Source organism: Megascapheus bottae, chromosome 10 (assembly GCF_031878675.1).
Source record: "Megascapheus bottae isolate mThoBot1 chromosome 10, mThoBot2.hap1, whole genome shotgun sequence".
In the NCBI taxonomy this organism is placed as follows: Eukaryota; Metazoa; Chordata; class Mammalia; order Rodentia; family Geomyidae; genus Megascapheus; species Megascapheus bottae.
This window is the reverse complement of record NC_143518.1, coordinates 17033455-17052635: the sequence shown is the minus strand read 5'-3', so window position 1 is coordinate 17052635 and position 19181 is coordinate 17033455. Positions and strand designations below refer to the sequence as shown.

Genomic DNA, 19181 nt, shown 5'->3' with positions numbered 1-19181 from the left:
AATTATCATTCTACTACAACTTTCAAACAGTCCAGTAGAATGTTCTGTGTTTTAAATTTAAAAATGTTCCTTTAACCATGGTTTTTTTATAGGTGATTTTGTTGAGCGAGACAAAAGTTTAAGAGTAGTACCTGAGTTTTATATGTAATTTTCCTGCCTGTTTCTGTGAGGTTATTTGAGGATCTGGAGCTGGCTTTTGCTCAGTATCATCTCCTATGTGCTTTAATGAGAAATGTGGGTGGCCGTGAGTGCATCATCAATATGAGTTTCACAGTAAACTTGAAAGACTACATGCCCTTGAATATAAGGCTCTGAAACTTCACACTTGCCAAAATGTCAGAAATTGGAGACTTGGATTTCCTGATTCACTCAGGATATTTGCAGAGAACTAGCCAAATTCTTCGTGTGTATACTATTCATTTTCTCTAATTCATGTCATTGCTTGTTCAATCTTTTGTTCCTTTAGTCATTCTTTTATATCTGTTAGTTAAAACTGCTAAGAAATGAGAGAGTAAGTAGAAGGGGAATGAAAGATTTCTATGAGAGATTTCTACTCTGCTTCTTTGCATATTTGTTTTCATTTGAATTAACCAGTTAGATTATTCACATAATCAATTTCTTTTCTGCTGTCAAGAAACCAAATACTCTCTCTCCAGTGTCCTGACTATGAGCACTTACATATGTTCACATCCACACACCACAGTCATTAAGAGGGCCTTTATTCTTTCACTGAGCAATTAAGTTGCAGACCAATATCTGAGTAGAAGCATTTTGGCATTAACTGACAAGCTGACACTGCTGTCCCTTAGCTTGTCACCTTGACTATCAGGCTGTCTGTGTCCTCCTACTTGTCTTTGACAGCTGTCAGCAGCATCTACTCAGACTTTCAACTGCAGCAAGACTATTCTAGGGGTGGGCTTTCTTTCCTCCCCAAATTCTCTTCCCTGAGGCTCCTTTGATCCTCCTTGCATATGAAGAAGGCACCATCCTGAACCCAGTCCTAGATCTCCCAATTTGTGTGGGCTGTGCACCTGCGGTTGGAGAAAGAGGAAGCCAGATACTGAAGACTGATCTAGGATTTGCCAATGGAGCTAAGAGAGATTAAAAACCCCTGAATCCAAAGGAAATGTAACATTCCATCATTTGATGGAATACCCATCCAGTAATACCCATCAAAATCCATCAAATTAGCAGTAACAAAAACAAAAGAGAAAAGCTCAAGTGTACTGAAAATCTGCAGGGGTAGAAAATGGCAGCACAATATCAGTTGGCAGGAAAAAGAGTTAGGATATTCATCTACACAGGAACTCATCATAGAGAAGGGGAGGAGGTGAGAAAAAAATCTAGGCTCATGTGAAAAGGAATAGTAGCAGAAAGTTAGTTACTGAAAAGATTTACTAAAAAAAAAAAAAAAACAAAAAAAACAAAAAAAAAAAAAAAACCGCCAGGTCTGATGGAGAATAGAGAACACTTTTTGATTTGAGTGTGGAATAGGGATAAGACACAATAATGCCTTACAACATATTGTTTAGAACAATCTTGATTGGTGTGCATAACAGTTCATCTCAGTGGGAGGAGAAAACTGGTGAAGTGAATTTCTATCCTAATAGACAATACTGTGAGAAGTATTTGATTATGTCAGTTACCTGACTGACATCTCAAGGGAAAGCTTTATCTAATCTTGGCACTCAAGATGGCAGTGTCACAGGAAAGAAGGGCTCTGAACTTCAATTGGCTTTTTTTTTCTAAATTTCAAGTATAATTGGAGATGTTAAAAGAGTCTAGGAAATTGGTTAATGAAAAAATTTGAAAAGACCTTAGAGGTTACAAGGACAAGTTAGTGGAATGCAAAAAAAAATCTATAGAAAAACGGAATGTGTGGTCATATGTACATAGCTGTTGGGCTATTGTGAACATATGTTAGGACTATCCTTTGTACTAATTATTACATATAAGGAAAACCATAGAGCCTATGTTTCTTTGGGTCTGGCTTATTTCACTTAATATGATTTGTTCCAAGTCTTCCCATTTCCTTACAAGTGGATGATGTTGTTCTTTCTGATAGAAGCATAAAATTTCATCGTGTGTGTGTGTGTGTGTGTGTGTGTGTGTGTGTGTGTGTGTGTACATATATCCATTCATCTTCTTGGTCCATTCATCTACTGAGGGGAATCTGGGTTGATCTCATATCTTGGCTATGGTAAACAGTGCTGCAATGAGCACAGTTGTGCTGGTAGCTTTAGTGTGGACTTGTTTGTGATCATTTGGGTAAATGTCTAGGAGTAGGATTTCTGGATTCTGGGTCATAGGGAGCTCTCTAGTTTAATCTTTTGAACCACCTAAATATATATGATCATATAAAATGATACTATTTGGAATGATGCCCATGACATGGAAGCAAGAGGGTTTTCTTTGTGGTTGTTTTGTTTTTCTTTTTTAGTGTATTGTTTGTAGTAATTTCTTTTTTTCCAGTCCCAGGGCTTGAGCTCAGGGCCAGACCACAGTTCTTGGGCTGTTTCTCAAGGTTAGAGCTCTACCACTTCAGCCACAGCACTGTTTCTGGCTTTTCTTTTGTGTGTGGTACCAAGGAATTGAATTCGGGTCTTCATGCATGCTAGGCAAGCACTCTACCACTAGGCCAAACTCCCAGGCTGTCTTTCATTTTTTTATTATCTGGTTTATTCCCTTTCCTATTGTCACTGTTTCTGACTCTGGTAACCCTTTGTCCTGTATATAAGATTATCTGATTAAGGTATGGGAAGGGAATCACAGAAGTGGGGAGACAGAGGGTAAACCAATGCTCACAACTATATTCACTAGACACAAGTTGGAAATGAGTTTTACAGCTTGGGGGGGAGTGGAGTAGGTGGAGCTGGAGGGGGGGAAGCAGGAAAAACTAAGGGAGCGGGTAACTGTAACCCCTCTGTACATTGCAGAAAAATTAAACTAAAAGAAAAGGCTTGGGTATGAAAGACTAAGGGATAGGAAAGGCCCTATAATAGCTCTTGTTTCAGGATCTATGAGGCAATGAAAATAAAGCAACGTTAAATCTAAAAAGAAAAAAAAGAAAAATAGAGTGTGAACAGACAGTAATTTAAAGGAAACATGAATTGTAAAGCTTGAAATTATTGAACTACATTCCTTCATTAATTAGAGATCCATAATTACAGTGCAAAAAGGGGATAATCAATCTTAGAAGTCAAAAGTAGATGCTATAGTGTGAGGAACAATAGAGGAACTGGCCCTTTTCTTAAGTATGTTTGCACACGTAAATTGTATTCTTTATGATGGCCTACATTCCTTCATTGAGTAATGAAGGCAAAGAATGCTGAGTGGAAGCTTTTTAGCATTAGCTCCCTATAGAAAGGTTAGGGACAGGCAGACACTGCTGTGTCCCTGTACTTTCTGAATGCTTTCCAAGTATTCTGTTCAGATTGGGGCTATATATTAAGAAAGGAACAGGCAAATTTTGTTTAGTTCAGCAATTCATTTACTTAATCAACTCTACTTGCCTTTTTTGCCAGTCCTGGGGCTTGAACTCAGGGCCTGGGCACTGTCCTTGAGCTTTCTCAAGGCTAATGCTCTACTACTTGAGCCACAGCGCCACCTCCAAGTTTTTTCTGTGTATATGGTACAGAAGAATCCATCTCAGGGCTTCATGCATTCTAGGCAAGCACTCTACCACTAGGCCACACTTCTGGGTCCCATCTAATTGCTATTGAAATCAGGATACATTTTCATCAACTTAATTTATTTGCAAAAGATTTAGTAAATAACATTTAAGAGCATTGGCCTCCAAAATGTTCAATTGTAAAACACTCAGCATTCTAAATCGATTCATATTTTCCTCTTTTGAAAAAGTTTTTAGATATTGCTCTTCTTCTCAGTCCCAGGGAAAAATCAAAGAGGAAAAAAGTTTCCAAAGCTGAAGGGCACATATTTCTGTTAGATTAGACCACGTATGGCCATAAGAGCAGGAATGATCTCATGGGACTTTCCAGGGAGAAGTTCTATTATAAATTTCAGGAGCCCCTCAGTAGGTGGTCTCTAATTTTATTTTTTTTATCATGAAAGCTTTAATAATCCTGGAAGTTTTTATTCTCTAGAACCAAGTATAAAATTATAACTAAACCTCAAATACTTGCCAAGTGAAACAGATGTTTCCACAAACAAATGATTATTTGGGATCTAATAGCTCGACTATTCACTTCATCTGCACTCAATTATTTTCTTTAAAAGAAAAAAATCAACCGAGGTAAAGAACCCAGAAGTAACAGAATTGTTATAAAGGATGGGATTCAGTTTGGGGTCCTACACTGTAATTTAAAGTTGATGGAAAAAATGGAGGTTAGAACTTCATTTTCTAAAAGCACAGAGGCTTCCACTCCACAGTAAGATGGGCAAACAATAATAGGCCCTTGTTGTTGTGGGGCTCTGTGAGGCTAAAATGACAGAGGACATGTGAAAATGCTTGCCTGGTGCCTGGCTTCCAGGCAATATCTGAAAATGGTAGCATGAAGACTTTTGGCAAACACATGTTTGCCTTCTGGCCCTTCAGGCTATTCTATTTTAAATAATATCTGAAGTCCTGCTGACTTTAATGTTGGCTAAGAATCCTCTTGGGAGGCTCAGAGTTTAGCCTACTGATAGAGTGCTTCCCTAGCATGCACAAAGACGAGGGTTCGATTCCTCGGTATCACATACATAAAAAAAAAAAACTCTACTGCCTGGAGAATGTGGTCTTTATTGACATGAGATACTGTTACCTGATTGGGGATTGATATAGAACAGTGTTCTGGTGTAATTTACATTGCGTCCACATTTTTTTTCTCAAAACCAGGCCAAGGAGTCTAATTTTTATATTTGTTGCATGAGGTGACATTGGAATTCTTTCTGTCTGGACCTTGAGACAATGAAATATCCCAGGCTTCCACAAACAGGACTGTAATTTCTTTGGCAAATAATCTGAAGAATGAAGGGATTATTACTTGAGCTGTTTAACAAAGATTTGCACTCAACTTGTCTCTTCACAGTCCCCTGTACTAATGACTACACCCAGCCACATCCCTGTACAGGGAACTTCAAGCCTTCTGCCTTCCTCTTTCGGTTATCAGACACTTGCACTTGACATTTCCAGAGCATGTGTTTTAAATGCTAGCCACTTGTGTGACTGTATTATACTCTTAATTTCTCTGAGATCAACTTTGTTAGATTCCACATGTGAGTGAGATCATGTAGTACTTTCTTCCTTTGCCTGGCTTACTTCAATTTACATAGTTTAACTCACATGGAACATTCACATTGTCCCAAAGCACAAGTTTTCATGCTTTTTATGAATGCTTTTTTTAGAATGATAATGCATGGTGTATATGCCATACTTTTTCTATCCACTACGAACATTTAGGAAAGAGGTTATGTTGTGGAACTTTTTTGCAGACCTCGTGTTTGAATTTAGGAGCTTTAGCTTGCGAGGCAGGCGATCGACAACTGAGTCATGCCGTTCGTAATCGATTTTATAGTAGTCTTTCTTTTTTTTTCAGTAGTGGTTTGAACTAAGTGTCTCATGGTTGTTCGACTAGTTCACGCATCTTGTACTCTATATTTGCAGTATGCCTCCAGCCCTAATTTTTTCAGATATTTTGGAAGCAAAATCAGCCCCCTCTAGGTCTCAGCCTCATGCATAGCTTGAGGTGGTGGGCATGGACCACTATACACAGCTATTGGTTGAGGTGGAGAGTCTCACAAATATTTTTAGCCTTGGCTGATCTTTTCACTTTCTTTCCTTATATTACTGATCTACAATATTCAGGGTTTTTCTGTCTGCACACAAAATAATAGGTGTTTCAGAACACATGCCAAGATTTGTTTTCAGTGCTGCTCAGTTTTATACTTTAAATGTATCAATGTCAGGCTTAGGTGTGGCTCAAGTGATAGACCCTGCCTAGCATGCATGAGGTCCTGAGTTCAAACCCTAGTACTATCCAAAACAAAACAAAGCAAAACAAACAAGAATGGATAGACGTATGAATCTGGATGGATAATAAATAAATAGATGCATATATGAGAAGGAAAAGAAGGAAGGACAATTATAATTTCCAGTGAGAAAACAATCTTAGCTTAAATATCCTGCAGAGTGACATAATTTTCCATGGGGCCTTTTGCAGAGCCACCGAGGCTGGAAGAAGCCGGAAGGATGCTCAATGAGACAGTGGTGGTGCACAATCCCATCCAGCTGGAGTGTAAGGCAGCAGGAAATCCTTTGCCTGGTATGTCTGCTTTCTCATTCTATAATTTATTGATAGTTAAGGTTTCTGTAAAGAAATAAAATTGTTGATGGATATATCAATTCCTAATAAAGGACAAATTATGTAGAATGTATTTCAAGGGTAAACATTGATGAAGAAGAGAAGAGAAGGAAAATGCAGACTAGTTCAGTGTACATCCTATAAACTGAAGAAGAGTGAGGCAGGGGTTGGTAGAGGAGGAGTGGGTGAGAATGTCGAAAGGGATGACATTGATCAAGATGCATTGTATTCATAAACTCCTTTGTTAAATGGCAGTCTCTTTGTTCAACTACTTAAAGACAATAATGTTAATAAAAACTGCTATGAATGAAAAAAGAATACCTTTAGATAAATCACACTTTTGAATTTTTATTATATTTAGCTGTGTGAATTAGTGTGTCCACCTTATGTAGAAATGGGTGAATACCTTAGTCATTTATTGTGCTTATCTACATGTAGGATCCATTTTTTAAAATTGTTTTTGGTTGGTCGTTGGACTTGAATTCTGGGCTTGGGTGTTGTCCCTGAGCTCTTCAGCTCAAGGCTACCACCCTACCACTTGAGCCACAGAACTACTTCCAGTTTTCTGGTGGTTAATTGACGGTCAGAGTCTCATGGACTTTCTTGTGCCCAGGCTAGCTTTGAACCACCATCTTCAGAATTCAGCCTCTTGAATAGGTATTATTACAGGGGTGAACCACCAGGACCTTATGAACTTTTTTTAAAATTTTTATAAAACCAGGAGATAGAGATCAGGAGGTCAAAGTTTGATAGCAGAATGGGCATAAAGATTCTTGAGACTCTATATCAACCAATGAGTGGACGTGGTGATAGGTACCCGTTATCTACCTTAAGAAAAAGCCTAATGGCTCTTTGTTCCCAGAGACAGTGGAAAGCAGAAAGAGGATTTAAGTTCAGACAGACCATAGTATAAAGCAAGCCCTTATTCTCAGAGATTCCCAACATAGGAAAGGGCTAGATAAATATCTAAAGTGGTAGAATCCTTGTCCAGCTAAAATGAGGCCCAGAGTTTGATCCCCAATACTGCCCAAGATAATAAGAATATCTTGATAAAATTGTACCAGTTGACTAAATCACAGCCATTCTAATGCAACCGTCATTTATACCTACCCATCACTAGTTTCCTATTCATATGAATCAACGATAATATAAAAATTTTTAAGCCAATAGTGTATATAAGGCACTAATTCTACAGACAGAAAAATTTCTAGCAAATACACAATAAAAAGACATGGAAGGGGTTGAATGTTTGCAAACAATGTTGATATAAAGGTTTCTGTGTATTCCTTTGGAGGATTTATATAATTCCTAGTGTTTTTCTTGGGATCACCTTGTCTTAAAAATTAGTTTGGAAGATGTATCTATTTAAAGCAATTAGCCTAAACAATAAGAACAAAAACAAAGCAATTAGATGGCTACCTTAGTTAAGATCCAACTTAGTGTGTTAGTCTAAAAAAAAACAATTTATATTGCTCTTCTCTTGTGCCCTTAGTTATTACATGGTACAAAGATAGCCGTCCACTCTCTGGTTCTACCAGTATAACATTCCTGAACAGAGGGCAGGTGATTAACATCGAAAGTGCCCAGATATCGGATGCTGGCATTTATAAATGTGTGGCCATTAACTCTGCTGGAGCTTCAGAATTGTTTTTCAGCCTTCAAGTCCATGGTAAGTGCTGCCTCTGTCACCTTCATCCAAGGTAAGAAATACATGCTAATAATGATGAAGAGCTCCTATAAAATTCTAGGGCAAATATTTATCAACTATTCAAGGACCCAGGTCCTAAATCTAATAACTGTTTTACTCTGCATTCTCAGTAAAAATGCTCACTTTTCACCTGTAGCATTTGGCTTTAGATTCACACTGGAAATGAATGATGCCATTGAATAATCAATGTTGTTGATGGTATTTGTCAACAATAGTAACTCTGTCAGAATCATTTTAACATGCCATTAACTAAAGAAGTCTTTCCCAGTTATAATGTTTATTAAGGTTTTGTTGGAAGAGCTATGAGTTACAATTCTACAGGGCATGCAATGGAGGAAGGTATATGCACACACACACACACACACACACACACACACACACACCATACACAACTATGAAAAAGAAGGAATAAAAATTCACTCTGGCATGAGAACTGATTTCTTGAACTGAGTGAGATGAATCATGTCCTTTATTATCCTGGCTACTTGGGAGGCCAAATTAGGAAGGACTGTAGTTCAAGGTCATCCTAGACAAGTGATGATGATCCCATCTCAACATATCAACCATGCCCCTGTGGTCCTAATTGTGCAGGAGCATAGGTAGTAGGATCTCAGTAAAATGCCTTCTTGTGGGAAAACATGATGGGATCTGAAAAGGTAACTAAACCACAAAAATGCTGAAAGGTTAGCACAAAGGAACAGCACTTGCCTAGCAGGTGCAAGGCTTTGGGTTCAAACCAAGGATTGCTAAAAAGAAACAAAAAACAAGAAGAAAGGAAAGGGATTGTTTTCCTTAATGTACTATGTTGTCTCTCATCTCCTTTGCTGTCCCTTGGTTATCTCATATTGTTACAGTATCTCACTTTGTTATCTGATATATTGAATTTATTTGTATTTGGTTATTTGAAATTTGATAGGGAAGGGGGGAAAACCAAGACGGGTGGGGAGTGTGTGGGGGAGGGTAATGGGTACCAAGACATGTGAAAGGGTATCAATGTATGTGAATTAATGCACCTTCTATCTGGCAAATATCATGTAATGCTTTTACTAATTACAATAAAAATAAATAAATAAATAAATAAATAAATAAAAGAAGAAAGGAAAGGAACTTTGTACACAAATTAGCAAAATATCTTTTCCCTCAGACGAAATAGAGATACTGATTCGTGTACTACAAACCTCACAGATTTATGATTAGATCTCAAGTGTGAACTTCCTCCCAACAAACAAGCAAAGCACCCCTTGCAAAGATGACTCTGTGGATAGTATGTGTAGTTGGCTCAAAAGTGATATACTCTGGGCCGGGAGCATGGCCTAGTGGTAGAGTGCTTGCCTAGCATTCACCAAGCCCTGGGGTTGATTCCTCAGTACCACACACACAGAAAAAGCCAGAAGTGGCACTGTGGCTCAAGTGGTAGAGTGCTAGTCTTGAGAAAGCCCAAGGATAGTGCCCAGGCCCCCTTGGTTCAAGGCCCCCAAGTGCCAAAAAAGTGGCACGCCCTGTTGTGATAATGTATTCTACTTTTGTTTTTTTTCCCAGTGCCCCCCTCTATTTCCGGCAGCAGCAGCATGGTCACAGTGATCATCAATAATGTTGTGAGGTTGGAATGTGAAGCCAGGGGAATCCCTGCCCCAAGTCTGACATGGTTGAAAGATGGGAGTCCTGTCTCTAGCTTCACTGATGGAATTCAGGTATCTTCTTCCATTTATTTGATAAAGTCTTCCACTTAAATTCTCATCATGGAAAGTACAAAAAGCAAACTCTTTTGGATTTGAGGAATACAGATAATTAAGAAATGTTGCTTTGGGAGAGTAAAATGGTACAGATGCCACCTACAAAAACCATGGTCACACAGGTGAAATTTCTAAATGATTCGTGAAAACATCAGTGTTTCTAAGTCTTCCTTACATTGTGTAGGCAAGTTAAGTTTTACCTGTGGACTTAAGCTACATGCTTTCTATATGCTCCTTCCATTTACTACTACCATCAAAGACAGGTTCATCCTATGGCAGGGAAGGCTTACTAAAAATGACTTTCCTGGTAGTATTTATGTGCCAATGTTTCTAAATAGTCATGAGACATATACAGAGAATATTATTTAATAAACACATCAAAGAATAAAATTAGAAAAAATTAGCATGAAAACATGCAAAATGAAATTTGAGACTTAGAGAAAATATAAGTATATCACACTAACTTAAAGTTGAAAGGACATTACATAACTGTAACCCCTTGATACATCACCTTGACAATAAAGGTAAATTTTGCAAAAAAAAAAAAGTTGAAGGACAGAGACTCACTACTAGAATTCCTGTTTTGTTCTGCTTAATTTTATTGTTCATTGTAGTTTATTGTTTACATCAGCCCTCCATGGAATGACTTGATACATACCATTTTTCCTATTGCTCAAATGATGGTTTGCTTTTTTAGCAGAAATGTATTTTGAATTAAGATATGTGCCTTGTATTTTTTGGACTTAATGCAATTTCAAGCTTAATATATATTGTGTAACTTTAGTATAAAATAAAAATTGTGTGACTTGTTTTATTACAGTGGTCTGGAACCAGACCCCAAGTATCTTTGAAGTATGTCTGAATCTAATTTGAAGTCTCATTTTATTTTGCCTAACAGGGAACATAGATCTCTTAATATTTATTTCTCTTGTTTTTTAATCAAATCTTTCAGAATTTGAAATCATAAGATCCACAGTTAATGTCAATATTTAGAGGAACCCTTGATCCATGGCTTTAAAGGAGAGTAAGATGGCTAATTAATTTGGCTACTGTTTTGTTGTTTATTATAACATTTTATCCATTTGTTTACAATGAAATTTGTAGAATTTCTGTCCCAGTGGCTTTCTTTGAGTGTTAAGTATGGATAAAATTTGACCTTTACTGTATGGTGGGTACAGAGACTGGCTTTCAATGCTGATTGCCAAGTTTGATTCTAGTCTCATATTTTTCCAACAAGAAGACAACAATAATATTGTATGTGTTGGTGGTCCACTTAAAAAACATCCAAGTAGAAATCCTTCAGGAGGAAAATGCCAATTGATCACTCTGAAAATAAGTACCAGCTATCCGTGACTCACACCTATAATCGTAGCTACTCAGAAGGCTGAAATCTGAGGAACAGAGTTTGAAATGAGCCTGGGCAGGAAAGTCTATGTGATTCTTTTTTTTTTTTTTGCCAGTCCTGAGCTTGAGCTCAGGGCCTGAGCACTGTCCTTGGACTTTCTCAAGGCTAGAACTCTACCACTTGAGCCTCAGCACCACTTCCGGCGTTTTCTACATATGTGGTACCAAGGAATCGAACCTGGGTTTTCGTGCATGCTAGGCAAGCACTTTAACCACTAGGCCAAACTCCCAGCCCCATCTATGTGATTCTTATCTCTATTACCTATCAAAAAGACAGAAGTCAAGTGATAGGATTCTTGCCTTGAGTACCAAAGCTCAGGGATAGCACACAGGCCCTGAATTCAAGCCCGAGGACTGGTACAGAAAAAAAAAATAATCATCAAATGGTAAGAGGAAAATTATGGCTACCAGTTGCATGGATTATGTTGGCTATTTATCTTTCCTTTTGTTGATAGGTTCTCTCTGGGGGTCGCATCTTAGCATTGACCAGTGCACAAATAAGTGATGCAGGGAGATATACCTGTGTGGCGGTGAATGCTGCTGGGGAGAAACAAAGGGACATTGACCTCAGAGTATATGGTGAGACCTATTAGTGATTATTTCTGTTCTGAAATAAATGTGTTTGGTTCATAAAGTCATGGACAATGTTAAGAGCAGTTGTGGAGAATAAGGAACAATAAATAATGTTCAAATCAGATTATCTTTCTACTTTCCATTTGACTTGGATTGGTTTCTCTTTTAAAGATTGAGATAGTAAAACATCCAGCCTGTCAAGAATAGGTTTTATAGAGGACAGGTATTGGCTTATCAACTGCAAGACAGGAGTTCTCAAAATCAAACATCTATTAAAGGAGCTTTCTCTGTCTGTTTATTCGAAGCCATGATTTTATTACTTTTTGTGATCTAAATTCAAGGCTATTGAGAAATAAAAGTTAAACTAGTACATAAATTTATGCAAATTCAAGATTTGTTTTTATCTTGAGTATAGCCATATTATCCTCAAGGCAGTAGTACAGAAAAAGTCCCCCCAAGATGAAGTTGGGGCTTCCTTGAACTCTGTTTATTGATTATGTCTGGCACACAATCTTGGTGTGCTTTTGTATTTAGAATTCTTTTTTTTTGCCAGTCCTGGGGCTTGCATTCAGGGCCCGGGCACTGTCCCTGAGCTGCTTTTGCTCAAGACTAGCATTCTACCCCTTGAGCTCCCACTTCCAGCCCTTTCTGCTCATGTGTACTGAGGAATCAAACCCAGGGCTTCACACAAGCATTCTACCACTAAGCCACATTCCCAGCCCAATATATGTAGAATTCTTAGAGACTTCATTTAGTGCTTCTTTGCATAACTTATATAATTTTTAAATTCCTTGGTTCATAGACTAATGAAATTCTTTCTTGGTCCTCATATACTATATATATATATATATATATTAAATACATTCTGTTCACTTATAGCTTTACTCACATCCAAACAAATGTCTTCCTAATAGAAATATGTAAATTTTTGGCCAGTTGTGGGGATTGAACTCAGGACCTGAGCAATATGCTTGGACTTTTCTCAAGACCAGAGCTCTACCACTTGAGCCACGACACCACTTCCAGCTTTTTTCTATGTATGTGATACCGAGGAATTGAACCCGGGTCTTTGTGAATGCTAGGCCAAACTCCCAGCCCCAGAAATATGCAATTTCTTAACCTCCACAACATGTGGACCATGTTGATTTCTTTTTATAATTTTGAAGGACGTGAATGTAATGATTACAAACAGCCAATGCATTAACTCATTAGATTTTCAGTAACAACACAGCACATTAAAGTAGAAAGTCCCACATTTCCAAAGGGTTCTCTGGGCTCTTACTTTGATATTCGACTACAATTAATGTGGCTCTATACCTAATCCTCAGCTTTACTAATATATTTCAGATAACTGGTCTATATTGTCCAACTCTCGGGATTCTAATTCGGTCACTGAACTGGGTTTCTGTTATGCTTTCTAAAGAATTGGAAGATGGTTATTCACAAAAGAACCTTTCTCAAAACATGACATACTAGCTCCTTGAAGCATTAGCTGGCAAACAAGGGGCAAACACTATTGACCGGGTTTTAGTCAACAATGAATATCTAGTCTTGCTTCATTCTATTGCTGCATTTCATTTGGTAAAGAGTGAGTCTAGGAGATGGTAAGGAATAGCATCATTATATCATTTGCTAAGGCATTTCCATCTTACCTCTTGAGACTAAAGACTAAGATCTTTCCTCTAGTATGAAAAAAAGAAGTGGCTACTTGGTATATATGGGTATTTGAAACTTTGTATATGCCTTTAACATTTGAAATATGTAAGCAATAAACTTCTAAAGAAGTTAAACTTAGGTTTTTTAAATGTGAAAGTAGTTTTTCAACCTATCCTCCATTAGCATTCTTTCCATGTAGTATATCCCTGGGTTAGTATCTTTGGAAATCATTGGAGTCTGATGAATGCTAATTCACAGATGCAAGTTACCTTGAAACTTACATGTAGATTAAGGGGATGGTAGGAGAGAGGTGCATAATAGGTAAGATAACTTTATAGTCATAAGAAGAATTTCTTCAGAAAAAAAATCATTTTTCCCAATGTAAATTCAGAGTATATTTTACCATATCCTGAGACACTGAAACAAGAAATTGAGAGAAAAACTTATATTCTTATATTGCCCTTCCTTTAAACCACAGCTCAGAGATTCCATACCCTTCAGCATCTCAGTAAATATAGCCCTATGACAATTCTACTTCAGGGAAATAAATTGAACAGGTATCATCTGTACAGTGACAGTGATTTGAAAATATATTCTTCCCTAATATAACCAAAAGGCAAAATAGGGAGAATAGGCAAAAAGCAGAAGATCTAGAGTGGGACCTTGTGCTCATCTTGGACTAAACAAAATGTTGGAAACGAATGGTAGGACTGGGACACTCTCAGTTATTGAATGCTCACCTGCATTAATTTGTTTCAACTTTTACTTCTGAAGTATTCTATGGTTTAAAAGTTTTTCTCTCAGTTTTAAAATTCTAGTTTCCTTTTTATTGAGTGGTAAAGGAAAGTAGTTGAAGGAAAAATATTTGGAAATAATTTAGCATTCTGCATTCTTGGCTTGTTTCTGGTGCTCGCTTCTGCAAATACTCATGAAGAAATCATGTTCTTTTGTAAATTCTACAAATAGTCTAAACATTTTTATACAGTTTTTTTCTTCATTAAGACCAAACTTTATCCCCAAATTTTTTCTAAGATGTGAAATTGGCTAGTCTGTTCTGGAATTCCTATTATGAAAATTATATATGTACCTTGTTTTCCTGGTATCTTTTTTTAAAGCATTCATTGTTACATATTTTCAACAGACAAGCCATATATCTTTTTTGCCAGTCCTAGGCTTGAGCTCAGGGCCTAAGCACTGTCCTTGGACTTTCTCAAGACTACAGCTCTACCACCTGAGCCTCAGCACTACTTCTGGCTTCTTTCTATGTATGTGGTATCAAGGAATTGAATCCGAGTCTTCGTGCATGCTAGGCAAGCACTCTGCCACTAGGCCAAACTCCTGGCCCCGACAAGCCAACTATCTTTTATCTACTGTGTCTCCTATAAAAAAAACAAACAATTGCAGTTTTCTGGTCCTCACAGATTGCCTTAAACTTATTGAGACCCAAATATCTATGTGTAGTAGAGGAAGTTCTCCTGTTGTGTTCCAGTTATATAGTGCACCTTACTTCCTCTTCTGCAATCCATTTTTTGAGGTTAAACCTAAATCCTGCACCCAGCAAAAGAATGGGAATGCTGCCTTTGGCTCATAATGTTTCCCTCAGAAGCAGATACAGTAGCAGAAAACCTCATAGTTATAGAAACACAATGCTAACAGTCAAAGTCTATTGCATTCAATGTCATCTTACCACACAGTCTGGAGTACTGAGCCTGAAGCAATGAGTAATAGACTATAATAATATTCCTTACCACAAAAATTTTATGTCTACCAAAGCATTTGGGAAGTCTGTTAGGAGTCATTTGAATGACATTTAGCCTTTCTTATGACAACAAAACCAAACAATAGGAGCAACAAAAAAATAAATAAATTTCCTACAATTCTGAATGGTTAAGGGAGTTTGTGGGAAGTGGCCTATGAGATTCCTCTCTGCTTTCTTTTTTCTCTCACAATGTTCCTTGTAGGAAAATCCTGACTTCATCGTTCATTTTTCTTTTTCTGAATTATTATGCATGCAGACTGGAAAGAGTCCTTGCTTTCTCATTTTTAATAGTACTAAACTTAAGCCATGTAAGACATTCATTTACTCTTGAATTCATTCAAGGGAAAGAGATTCTTTAAACTTCTCCAAGAACACATTTCAACATCTGACAAGCCTTGTAGCCAAGGAATTCTAATTTTAATCTCATTAAAAATTTCAGCTCATTTCCTTCTGTTATACAGGAATTGTGAGAATGCTGGACAGCTGGTCCCTGATGTAGCTTGCTCTTTTCTGTGTCACTCATTCCACACAGTCTTCATTCCATAGAAAGTTGACCAAAAAAACCCCATGAAAATAAAAACAAAACATTAGCTACAAGTCAGAAGGTGCCAGGCTTTTCCATCAATCAGTTATGTGATTTACAAAAGCTGTTCTATGAATTGGGACTAGATGATCTTTGTGTTCTTTCAAAACTATCTTTTGTTCATTTTGCCTTTGTAGCTATAAAGTCTCTTTCTCTTGCAAAAATATAAATAAATATGAAAAGTATATTTTCTCTTGTTAATTCATTGTCACTTCTAAAATATTTCATGTGTGATTTATTGCTTTGAAAACCTTAAGCAGGAACCACTAATTCTTCATGTTTCTGAAATACATACTTGGTGAGAGCTCCCAGTTCTAAAAGTTTTTTAAATAAAAAGTTGGCGAGAATGATTTGTGTTCCACAAGAATATATTGGGTCAGTGATTTACTAATTTTGATTCTGAACCCAATGAAGCCAAGAGGGTAAGCTAGGATTACCATGTTCCTCTATCTTAAAAGGACTGGTAAAGTTATGAGGTATATATTTTGATGATTAGTGAAGATGAATAGTGTCTTGCCTATTTTATTCTGAGGGAAAACTCATTTTTCATTTAGTCCCACCAAATATTATGGGAGAAGAACAGAACGTCTCGGTCCTCATCAGTCAAGCTGTCGAGTTGCTATGTCAAAGCGATGCTGTTCCGCTTCCTACACTGACCTGGCTAAAAGATGGTCGCCCCTTACTGAAGAAACCAGGCCTTAGTGTCTCTGAAAATGGAAGTACCTTAAAGGTAAGGCTACAGATTCATTTCATTCAATATTAATTCCGAATCACACGGTTTTAGTGTTCTTCCCATGTAGAACATTTCTGTCTTTTACAGTGTTCCAGTTTCATCTAATAAAATTCTAGAAACCCTTTTCTTAATGAGGCTGGCAATACTGTCAATTTGAAGCTTAATGAGATTTAAATATATGTTCATCTCTTCATACATGTAAAGAGAAGTCACCTCAAGAAAAGGTTCTAGGAAATGATTCTGGAAATGTTCCTAGCAGTAATTCATTGAACCAGCCAGTAAATACCTACTGGGTAGTTTAGAGACGGATGCAAAATTGTGACATGTGGCACCTTCTGGATGTCTTGAAATGTTATATTACTTTATGAAACATTAGTTAACAGCTCACTCCATAAATACTGTACATTGGGGTTAATTGCCAAATGGATGAAATGGACAGGATATTTTATTAGGGCCGGCAAAAGGTGAGATGCAGGTGACATAGAAGTGTTGAATACTACTTAGCATCTTAAGCAAAGACAGGACAGAGGATCTTATTAAGAAAAAAAAGCAAGTTAGTTACTTTGAGTGAAACAGAGAACTTTACAGTCAATATTTGAAATAATACCTGAGTGAAATAGAGAAGACATTAAAAACCTTCCTAAAGAACTAGGATTCAGGAGGTCAAAAGGTCTGAATGTTCTTATAGCCTATTGAATGTTTACAACATCCCGGCTGAGTAATTGGAAGTATAGACAAGTAATCTTCCCAGTAACTCAGGAAACATAACTTGGATTTAAGCACAGGGATTTTAGCTTCAGAACTCCTACTGCTAACTACACAGAACCTTTTTAAATTATTTTTCCATATATTTCTATTGTAATTAATAGAAGCGTTACATTATATTCACCAGATAGAAGGTGCATTACTTCACATACATTGAAACCCTTTCTTGGGTCCCCATTTCTCTCCCCCCACCTCTGCCCCTCATCTTGCTTTCCCGGCTTCCCTATCCTATTTCAAATAACCAAATACGCATGTATACAATATATCAGATAACAAGGTGAAATACTGTAACAATATGAGATAACCAAGGGATAGCAAAAGAGATGAGAGATAACATAGCATATTAAGGAAAACAGTCACTCATTATACGGCTTTTGTTTCTATATCCTGGAGGTCCTCTCATTTAGCATCATATTATATGGCCTTATGTATCTACGTTTTTTTCTATTGTAAATGTCTGCTAGGAGAGCCCAAGGTTTTTACTGATTATGACAAATGAGGGAAACCATTGAACCTCTATGTTCCTTTGAGTCTGGCTTACTTAACTTAATATGATCTTTTCTAAGTCTTTCCATTTCCTAACAAATGGGGCAATGTCGTTCTTTCTGACAGCAGCATAGAATTCCATTGTGTATAAATACCACCTCTTGTTGATCCACTCCTCAACTGAGGGGCATCGGGTTGGTTCCATGAACATCGTTGCAATGAACATCATTGTGCTAGTATGTCCTTGTTTCTGGATGATAGGGTAAATGTCAAGTAGTGGAATTGCTGTGTCATAGGGAGGTTCTATGTTTTGTCTTTTGAGGAGCTGCCATACTGCTTTCCAGAGTGGTTGAACTAGTTTACATTTCTACCAACACTGTAGTAGTGATCCCTCCTGGCCACATCCTCTCCAGCATCTGTTGTTATTAGTTTTCTTGATCCTGGCCATTCTAATTGGATTGAGGTGGAATCTTAGAGTTGTTTTGATTTATTTTTCTTTTATGGCCAGAGATGTGGAGCATTTCTTCATGTGTCTATAGGCCATTCTTATTTCTTCTTCAGAGAAGACTCTCTTTAAGTCTTTGGCCTGTCTTTTAATGGGATGGTTGTTTCTTTGGAGATAAGTTTTGGAGTGATTCAATTTTTTTAGCTGTTGATATATTTTAGATATGAGTCCTTTACTACACAAAAACCTTTGACTGAAGAGGCATACAACTGGAAGGTTTGAGTGACAGTAGGCTGAAGGGCTTACTTAATAAAGAGAGAGTCCTGGTATGACCCAACAATGCAAATGAATAAGGGGAAACAAGAGTAAAAAACAAGAAAGAAAAATCACCAACCTATGCTTAGGTGTAGAGTCCATGGCTTTAGACTGGGCTCCCAACATTAGTCATACACTTCTTTAACCAAATCAAAGAAGAGTCTCTTGCTATTTTTATTTTGCTTTGCTTTCCACACCAACATTGAACCCTTTTTTTAAGGTATGCTGGCTGTGCTGATTGATTCTCAGGTCCTGTCACCCCCAATATAAATGAGCCTGCTATTTTATTATGTGAATTGGGGTTGTAATCCCTTTAATCTTGTTTTCTTATGTTTAAAATGATGAGGTGAGATATTAAGTTTTGTTTCAGGTCTCCTATTCTTTCACTTTCTATTTAATTTAATTGTTCACTGATTGTTTACACCATTTAGTTATTTTAGTTGCATGCCTACTGTGCCAAATATTTTTAGTGGTCACATCTACTCTAGTGATTCTTATTTTCACAATTAGATGACTGGGTTTGAGCTCAGAGGTTCTTTCTTGGTAAGATGGAGCTATGACTCCATCCCTCTTCTTTTGAATGCTTTAAGAATTCTTGATTACAGATTTACTGTGGGATATGATGTTTGTGGTATCTGCTATTTTTCTTGTATTGTCATCTACACCTTGTTTATTACTTAACACTTTTATGTTCACAAACATTACATTCTCACTTC

The 19181-nt window shown here is 37.2% G+C and overlaps 1 protein-coding gene across 2 annotated transcripts in view; it reads left to right on the top strand.

The window, feature by feature from the left end:
* The window catches only part of Hmcn1 (hemicentin 1), a 389576-nt gene that overhangs the window by 250676 nt on the left and 119719 nt on the right, over nt 1-19181 (top strand). The window contains exons 37-41 of one of the 2 annotated variants that reach the window (XM_090340222.1): nt 6165-6266; nt 7798-7974; nt 9553-9704; nt 11606-11729; nt 16276-16451. In XM_090340222.1, the coding sequence (XP_090196348.1) occupies nt 6165-6266; nt 7798-7974; nt 9553-9704; nt 11606-11729; nt 16276-16451 (731 nt within the window). Of the gene's footprint in view, nt 1-6164; nt 6267-7797; nt 7975-9552; nt 9705-11605; nt 11739-16275; nt 16452-19181 lie in introns of both variants that reach the window. The other variant, XM_090340223.1, reaches the window with a different exon arrangement.